The 9,031-nt window shown below is 35.2% G+C and overlaps 2 protein-coding genes across 2 annotated transcripts; both read right to left on the bottom strand.

Annotated features, from left to right (window-relative positions):
- Nucleotides 1-476: 476 nt before the first annotated feature.
- Nucleotides 477-4,865, bottom strand: LOC120280655. Its single transcript, XM_039287562.1, has 5 exons — nucleotides 4,594-4,865; nucleotides 3,202-4,074; nucleotides 2,193-2,393; nucleotides 1,892-2,087; nucleotides 477-889 (listed from the first exon to the last, which is right to left on the bottom strand). The coding sequence occupies exons 1-5, from the start codon at nucleotides 4,741-4,743 to the stop codon at nucleotides 705-707; spliced, it is 1,605 nt and encodes a 534-aa protein (XP_039143496.1). The 5' UTR covers nucleotides 4,744-4,865; the 3' UTR covers nucleotides 477-704.
- A 2,247-nt stretch (nucleotides 4,866-7,112) lies between these two features.
- On the bottom strand, nucleotides 7,113-8,213 carry LOC120281200 (probable C-terminal domain small phosphatase; the record flags this gene model as incomplete). The annotated part of the gene is given in 2 exon segments (XM_039288086.1): nucleotides 7,113-7,606; nucleotides 7,608-8,213. Coding segments are annotated over 2 exon segments (849 nt in total), but the record flags the coding sequence as incomplete, so codon positions are not given.
- Between the last annotated feature and the right edge of the window lie 818 nt (nucleotides 8,214-9,031).

Raw genomic sequence — 9,031 nt, forward strand, 5'->3', positions numbered from 1 at the left:
TTGAAACAATCAAACTGAAAGAGTTTTTAAAAAAAATATATATTAAAATAAATAATAATAATAATAATAATAATAACAGAGCTGAATTTATTCCAGTATTGCACTTTTTGCTGTTTGTTTATTGGTTTATGGACGCAAGAGTTTTTTATCATGTAGTTTTTGTTTAATTTAGATTTTATTAAATCTTTTCTTAATTAATTTGACTCGCAAACACAGAATAAATAAATAACAGCAAACAAAAAGCAAATGTTGAGTGTTGGTTTTCACTTGTTGGAGGGACAGAACAGAATTCTGAATTTCAGGAAGAAGACTTTATCTTTTCTGAAAATATAAATAATAATAATAATAAATAAATAAATAAAAGAAGTAGAAGAAGAAGTTGACGATGTTGAAACCATACAATCAACCAGCTAGCTTTCAAAAAAATAGATGAAAACAAGAATAAAATAAAGCACTATATAAGAGAAATAAACACAGATCAGAAATAATGCAGAGTGGTTTCTATGTACAATGGTGGTTCATACAATGTTAGAGCACATTTTCCTTCTGATTTCTCAGTGTGCCATATAACCCAAATGTATCTGGTTTTCCAGGATGTTTGTCTGTACAATCAAATCAATCAATTACCCCCTTCTTACTATACACTGGCACAATGAATGATTTCAACATCAAAATATGAGTACTCTTGATCAATTTAAGGCTGATCATTTTTCCAGCTTTTGGTATAGATCTGACAAAGCATTATAAAGAGTAGCAGCAGCGGGTGGCTTTGGTAATGACCCGAGAAGGATGTCAGATGCTTTGATCGATGAATCGCCATAAAAGCGACAATTTTCTGAGGTTCGGGTTGCCACCATGCTGCCATTTAGCGAGCAGCCAACAAATGCACCTGAAACATGCAGAAGAATGAATAGGTGATGTGCCAGCTTCCATATGGAAAGAACAAAATATTTGGAAGGACTTGTTTGAAACAATATATAAGAGCAATCATACTTTTTGAAGAAACAATAATTATGTTCTTTGGAGCATAGTTGATGACAGGAAACTCGAGGAAATTTCAAATACATTTCATGATATGATATGGACAAAAGACAAACAAGAGAAGCAAAGAGTACTGCAGGTCATATCATTTTCATATCTAATTTAGGAAAAGAGCACAATATAAACCTTAAGGTGTCATTGCCTGAACTTTATTATTGTAGAAAAATATTATTACCGGTTCTTAACATATTTAATCACATTTATTCAAAGAGAACAGAAAGATTATGTGTTAACAAGGTTCAAACTTGGTACTGAAACAAATAGAGACCGTCCTTGTCTCCGATCTTCTACAACAAAAGCAGTTCATCTTTACAACAAAAGAACATAATGGATGTAAAGTGCCATGCAGGAAATAAAGGAATAAAAAATGTGCAAGTGTCCTTTCTTTCCCAAATTGAGCGCTTATGGAGAAGTGAGACGTGTATACCATCTCATTCAATAGATATCCATAAAAATGCAAAATTCCCAACTTGCTTACTAAGCTGGTTTTTGGTTCAAAGACAACCTTCATGAAGTGGGAAGGTGAAAGCAAGTTGACCTACAAGCCACTTTTAACAACTCATTATGTTTCAGTGTAAGTGCATGCGGAAGTGTGACTTAAGGACCATTAGCTCTTTGCTACACAGTAACATGTTGGGAGGAAGCAAAGAGTCAGTTCACAAGTGCCACAACCGCACCTAGTTGCTCCATAACAAACATGTCTTATGGCATAACAGAAGAAAAACATCCAAGTACAATCTAAAATTCTCGTTTTTGATTTTCCTTGTTGAGAATGGTTCTAGTCTTCTAAATAAGGCAGAGTTACAGTATAAAAACATTAAGAAAACAGAAATATTTGGGCAAGAAATACCTTTGCTACAGCTGTATGTGTAACAAGCTGCATAACCACCATCGCCAGCACGTAAATCAGCCTCAACTGCACGCCCAATAGTTCCAGCGGCCGCACTACATCCAGCACCAACAGACAAATGTGCATCTCCACTAAAAGTTTTGATGGCATCTTTGTTTCTTAGCACAATTATGAAGTCAGTCAACTCCCCTCCAGCCTGTGGGAAAAATTAAAGAATAACCAGGCAACATTTAGACATCTCTTTTTATCATTAATTAAAGTCCTTTCGAAGGTCATGCAATAAAACCAGTGATTATCTTACCTGAGCTCCCCATCCAATGCCAAAAGAAGATATAGCAGAAGGTGGAGACCAGGAACCATCCTCCCTACGAGCAATCACCAGTCCAGTCCCAATATTGTAAGTAACCATCACTCCAACTTTTACAACTGAAAGTATTGCAAGACCTTTGGCTTGTTTAAGGATAGCATCGGGAATGGGCTTTTCTGGTCTCAGTGAACCCACCTGATCAATTATTATATTTAGGACAAGTTTTATTTTAATCCAAACCATTGAAACTTGCAACTAAGTTAGTTAAGACTAGAGTTTCTGTTATGCCAGTTTTTCAAATATAGAAAACAATCACTTCTAAACTCCTAGGGTCATAATAGCAACTCAAGCGCTAAAAGAATATTGTAATGGCCCATGGATATTGAAATTTCAACTAAAAGTCCAGCAGATTCAAGGTTGTAAAAACAATGAGCAAGATAGAAAATACTTCATTATTCTCTCCTCTTTTTTTAATTCTTTTTGCTGCTTGCACAACAAAATTCCACCACACCAGATTAAGAAGAAGTTGTGATGATGCTACATAACACCATCGAAATGGATTTCTTCAATGACATAAAATAATTTGGAAAATCAATGCAATATAGGTATTAAATGGAAAAGAGAATGAACTATTTTCGGATTATGCCAAAAGACAATATAAAAAAACAAACAAACAAACTGGTCCAGTTCACAGACGATTATAAAGCATTCAAGTTTTGCTGAAAGACAAACGTCTAGCAACCACTTAATTAAAAACTGAAATAGGTTTTATCAAAGCAATAATAGTTGATGCACCTACATTATTTAGTAAAGGTTTTACAAGAACTTCCTAAATTTTCCTAAGATAATCTGCCAGAGCCAGTCAAAGAAATAGAAGATAGTTGACAGCTCCAACGTCTTCTCACATAGTTCCGGCTTTTGGGGCCAATATTAAACAGCAGACAACTGAACTATAAGCTAAAAGGATGACTAGATCCTAGGTTTAAAGGAAATAAACATTTACCTTATTATAACCACGTATTGTATTTGCTGCTTTATAGATCTCATGCTCCATCGACTGTGCCCAGGGGAAGTTAAGCCACGACCGCAATGTACTGAGATCAGTCAAATCATGTGTTGGCAACTGGGATGCATGACTGACTTGATCCCTCAAGAGAGGCTGGACAGATTCAAGCCGAACACCACAGACATCACAGACCCTCTGTGGGTCAGCAGTTCTGAACTTTGAAGGCAATAAGCTCCTGCCTTTTGAGCATTCACTGCAAAATAGCCCCCCACACAATCGGCAATGATGGCGAGAGCACATTATTGGATGAAATCGCACATTACAAAGCATGCAAGCTGAAGAACTGCTATCAGCTAGCCATTTTGGTGGCTCTGCGTCAAGAATTTCCTTATTGATTACAATGTTTGTTTCTCTTAAGTTATGAACCATTTCACTCCAAGCTTGATCCAGAAATTGTGCTGATATCCAAGACATCCCACAAACACGACCAGAGGTGAGCGCACTCACTTTGCCTCGGGCCATAATTAGCATCTCAGATACAACATCCCACATGGTCATCTCCTTATTCTCTCCGGCAAAGTAGTCCCAACCAATTTCACCCTCAGGAAAGTATGCACCATTTGAGAAGAACCCCTTTTGCCAGTCCTCATGATCACTTTCCGGCAGGGGTGGCACAGAAACAGGTATCCAACAACCAGTTTCTTCATAGAGTGGAGAATCATAATAGAAGTATTTGCCAAATTTCCGAGGAACAGAATCTGGAATCATGGTAGTATCTGGTTCATTAGATTGAGAAGTTTCTGTCCCAACTGAATCATCACCAGCTAGAGGAGAGCTGTCATCATTCTTGAGCTCATCCATGTCAGAAACCTAATCACATATTAATACACACATAAGAAGCAGCCAAAATATCCCACAATCTCAATTGTTTAAACAAGTCAAAGTTTCTCAAGCTTATGAACCCCAAACTAATTGAAAACACAAACAAACTTTCTCCTGTCTATCTATCGTCTGAATTTTAGTAATTTTCAACGTTTCCATCCGTAAATACAGATAATTCCCATCCAGATTGACAGCATAAAAACACGAAAAACACAGAACAAACGAGAATTGTTCTTCAAAGTTGAGTTCAAATCTTTTCTAAATAGAAAATATAACCTAAATCGTATAATTCCTTTCATCAAAAGCTAAAATTTTCTGTTTTCCTGATCAATCAAACAAGAAAATAATACAAAAAAGCGAAATTTTACACACACACTGTGACACACACAAAAAGTTTCAAACTTTCCAGAAATACTACAACTCCTAAACATTAAAACCACAAATAAGCTCCCGATTATAGATACCAAGCAAAGAAATCAATAAAAAAACAAGTGAATAAGACGTTACCCTAGGAGAATACTCAGGCTTCTCCCGCATCAATTCATGAACCACCGAAACCCTATCCTTCTCCTCCTCCCGCTCATGAACCTCTCCGGTCAACCCCGTCAAAGGCTCCACTGCGTCGATCACCGGGTAAAGCTTCTTCTCCTCCGCCATGAGCACCAAAATTAAGGATTCACAGCCCCCTTCACCCCCGATCGGCCATCAATCGTCGAAGAAACCTTGAGAAATACGAAGGAGGTTGCGGGAAGCGAAGGAATCCTGAATAGAGTTTTCTATCGAAAACACGAAAAAGAGAGAATTAAAAAAATTAAAAGTTAAAAATAAAAATAGATGCATCTCATCCGTAGAATAAACTTTAAGATCCGTGCACGGAAATTTGAGTGTTGATCTCAAGGCAAAAGGATAATCTCTTATTTTGGAGACTTTAGATAATTGGGGTAATAATTGATAGGTTGTGTTAACTTATGATATTCTTAAAAAAAATAGTAAAAGCTTTTATCTTATTATTTAATTTGATCTATAATTTCAAATATGAAACAAATTTACCATTTTTTGATATTTGTGTAAATAATCAGTTATTAATAAATATTTTGATTGTTGGTGATAGTTAAAGGGGGGTTTTTTAATAAATGTGGGTAAATCTCAAACCCCTCAATTCTTGAGTTAGGATGAATTTAAATCCTTAACTTTTTAACTTGGGAAGAGAATTAAATATGACATATCAATATTAATTTTAATTATAAAAAAAATAAATAAATTTGTTTGATAAATTATTATTAATAAGTGTGAGGTTAAGATAAAATAAAAGAAAATTATTTCTTGAACACTGTTGTAGCCATTTTATTTCGAATTTATTTGTTAAAATATGTATTTTAAATGTTCATCGCAATTTTTTTTTTAAAGAAAAAGAAGGTAACATATGGCCAATCTAATATTTTATTTATTTTTTTAATATTTATCAATGTTTGGAAATCTTGACTAATTAGTGCACAGAAGTGCTTACTCAAGTATGCTTAAATTCTACTTCTAAGGACAAGACTCACTTATTTGTGATTTTTATATATAACTATCATTTTGTTAACAAAGTTATTATAGGTAAACACTAAGATTAAACATTGCTTCTCAAAAAAGCGCATGCCTAATATTTTTCTTTTTCTTCTTTGGAGATTATTATTAATCCAAAAACTAAATTTTCACTTGGCATCATCAAAATGCATTGGAGTACTCTTTTTTTATTTCTCATGAATATGGATAAGGTAAAAACTCTTAATTCGTGAGTTTTATTGAAAAATGGTGATAAACCACTCATTTCAACCAATGTTAAAAGGAGTTGATCCCTCAATTTATCACTTGGCAAAGAAAAAGAGTTATCAAAATGGTAATTAGGAGAGATTCAAACTTTGAACTTTGATTTAGGAAGATAATAATACACCAACTCTAATATTCTTGGGTTTGGTGTTTATTTGTTTAGTTTATAATCTTTTAGTAAATATAGAAATTTAATCCTAAACTTTTAAGTAGACCTGTCTATTGGGTGGGCTGGCCTGTATTCTGCCTGGACCGACAGTGAGATTGGAATAGTGTAGCGGCGGTTGAGGAGTTGATTGAGGGTGCAGCGTGCCAGCGGACTAAGGAAATCTGTAAAAGGGAAGCAGCGAGAGCACAACGCCATGCACATGGACATGAGTGGAATAAAAGGGAAGTGATGGATGTGAAGTTTTTTTCTTGAAAATGCTGATTAGGAGAGAGAGTAAACAATGTGGATCCAGAATTATTCGGCATTTGAGTTCAGTTTATCACATCAGTCTAAATAGCATTTCTCTTTATATATATAAATATATAAATATAGGTCCAGTCCGAACAGATTTATAGGAATAGTTGGTCCATTTTTGAGAGAGAGAGAGAGAGAGGCACGGCCAAAGAACTGATGTAGTCTAGAACAACTGGCAAGAACACCTACCTTATTTTTCATTTTTTTTTAATAATGAATTTCACTCCTCGCAAAATCTATGCTATAATTTTTCATATACAGAAAACATTACCTAGAATAAAACTGAAAAATAAGTTCATATCTACAATTATAATTTATAAAAAAAAAATCCAACACCTCAAAGAAAAAATCACTTAATTTGGAAATCAAACAAAAAAATCTTAATTGACTAAAATATTGCATTTTAGTCCCCAAACAAATTTAATACCATGCTTACTTGTATATATAAAATTCATAGCCATCATCTTCCTAATTTCTCTCCTTTTTTTTCTTTATTAATTTATTTTCTCTTTTTAGCATTCCTAGCAACAACATTTGCTCATTTGACTCAACTGCCAAAACATATCCAAGACATCATTTCTTTTCCTAAATCTTTTATTTTCCTTAACTTTCTTTATATATATATATATATATATTAAAAATTCACATTTTAATAATATATATATTTTTAATAATAGATGTACAATATAAGAATAATATAAAAGTCTCGATGAACAATACTTGAAACAGTATTATCGGGAGAGGAATTTGAACCCTTGATCTCCTCCTTTTACATTTTGGTGTTATACTATTGAAAGCTATCCAATAAATGACTATATATAATAAAACCCACAAATTCATAACATCCCCAATAAAAATTAAAATAAAAAAATCATGAGTGCGTTCCATACTTCCATCAAACAAATTGAAAGAATAAGCTCTATTAATCATACAACAAATTCCCAAATTTAAATTCAGGTAGATCCTGAAATTCCAAAAATACCCATTGAGAAAAAGACTTAACTAACCTTCACCTCCGGCGTATCTCCGGCGAGATACCAAAGCAATGGAGTCCCTCACATCCTCGCAGCGATGAAGACCAACATCCAAGAACTCCATCACCCTCCAGAGCTCCCGATCTCCAAGATCATCAACGAAGGGGCTCACCGGCAGGGCGTTCTCCGGCTGCAACGCGTACGCGTTCGGATTATCATCGACGATAACCACCTGATCCAACACTCTCCCCACTCCGGCGAGATCCTTCACGAATTTGCCCATCCATTTCCCTGCAAGAATCTCTATACAATCGATGGGAAATCAGCTCGCCGGATGGATCCAATTGGTTGAGCACCAACGACGCGTACTCCTTCAACCCCGCCGTGAAGATCACCGCCTCAAAGGACTTCGAGATCGCCTTCAGGAACTCATCCACCCCCGGCCGCTTCAGCACGTAGAAGGTCATGATCCGGCCGTCGATCATCGGATGGACGGTAAAATCGTACTTTGCCGGTGGGGGATCGGTTTGGGAATGGACTAGGGTTTCATCTAGATCGAGGATTATGGTTTTCTTTCTCTCGTTGGCGGTGTTTTCCAGTGGATAGAGGAGGGGTTCGTCGGAGAGAGGGGTTAGACGGCGGTAGCCGCCGGGTTTGCGGGGGAGTTTGGTGGGGGTGCCGAGGACGGCGAGGCGGGTGAAGAGCTTGAGGAGATGGCGGCGGCATGAGCGGAGAGAGCGGTCGATGGAGGAGGCGATGGGCGGAGGGGGCGGTGGTGAGAGATTTGAAAGGGAGATTTCTTGCGTCGGCGCTGGTGGTGCTTCGGGCTGGGCTTCTTCGGAGTTACCTTTCTCTTTCTGGAGATCTTGGAAACCATTTCAAGCTCCTTCTTTTTTTTTTGGGGTGGTTTTGATCTGAATTTTATTGGGGTTGAGGGTTTGAAGCTGTTTGTGGGGAAGAAGGAGACAACGGTCGGAAAATCGTGGGAGTTTATTAGTTTTGAAATTTGGGTTTTTGGGTCTAACGGTCGAATTGCTGGATGGGTTGTCATTTTGTTTGGATTTTTGAGTTTTTTTCTTGTTAATTAATTTAATTATCTTAATCAATGATAATAAATTTGGCGCAATTATGTCATGGCTAGATTTTTTTTTTTTAAAAAAAATAATTATAACCTTTTCTTCACAATATATAATATAAAATCACATCTTTCAAGTTGTTAAAATTCAAGGGTAGTGTAAAACGATATATATATAATCTTTAGAAATTCATAAAATATCATCCTGGCACTCTATCTTGATCATCCTTATGCTTGTTATCGTAAGTTTAATTTGTAAATGAGAACCACAAAAACAATATAAATACTATAAAAATGATTGAGTTATAATGTAAATGCCTGTATTATTACTATTATTATTTAAAAAAATAGATAAATCACAAGTATGTATTATTAGAGAATAGGTACATAAAAAAAAATTTTTACTGGGTACAACAAAATAAGTAGCAACAACAATAAAAGTGTATTATTTTATATTTGATATTCAATCAACACAAAAAATTTTATGTTATTCAACAAAATTATTATTATTATTTTTTGAGACTAGTATATTAAAGATAATTTGGTTATTTTATATATTAACTTAGAATTGTGTTTTTTTCGGCTGTGTGTGCATTTTAACAAATTTTTTTTACTATGATT

This window comes from Dioscorea cayenensis, chromosome 17 (assembly GCF_009730915.1).
Source record: "Dioscorea cayenensis subsp. rotundata cultivar TDr96_F1 chromosome 17, TDr96_F1_v2_PseudoChromosome.rev07_lg8_w22 25.fasta, whole genome shotgun sequence".
Taxonomy (NCBI): Eukaryota; Viridiplantae; Streptophyta; class Magnoliopsida; order Dioscoreales; family Dioscoreaceae; genus Dioscorea; species Dioscorea cayenensis.

What these genes read in the sequence shown, in the direction of transcription:
- LOC120280655 (XM_039287562.1), bottom strand. Translation starts at nt 4,743, where the DNA reads ATGGCGGAGGAGAAGAAGCTTTACCCGGTGATCGACGCAGTGGAGCCT. An exon ending in CAATACGTGGTTATAATAAG is followed by an intron (nt 2,394 to 3,201) that starts GTAAATGTTTAT and finishes ATAATTGATCAG; the next exon opens with GTGGGTTCACTGAGACCAGA. An exon ending in GCATTGGATGGGGAGCTCAG is followed by an intron (nt 2,088 to 2,192) that starts GTAAGATAATCA and finishes TTTTTCCCACAG; the next exon opens with GCTGGAGGGGAGTTGACTGA.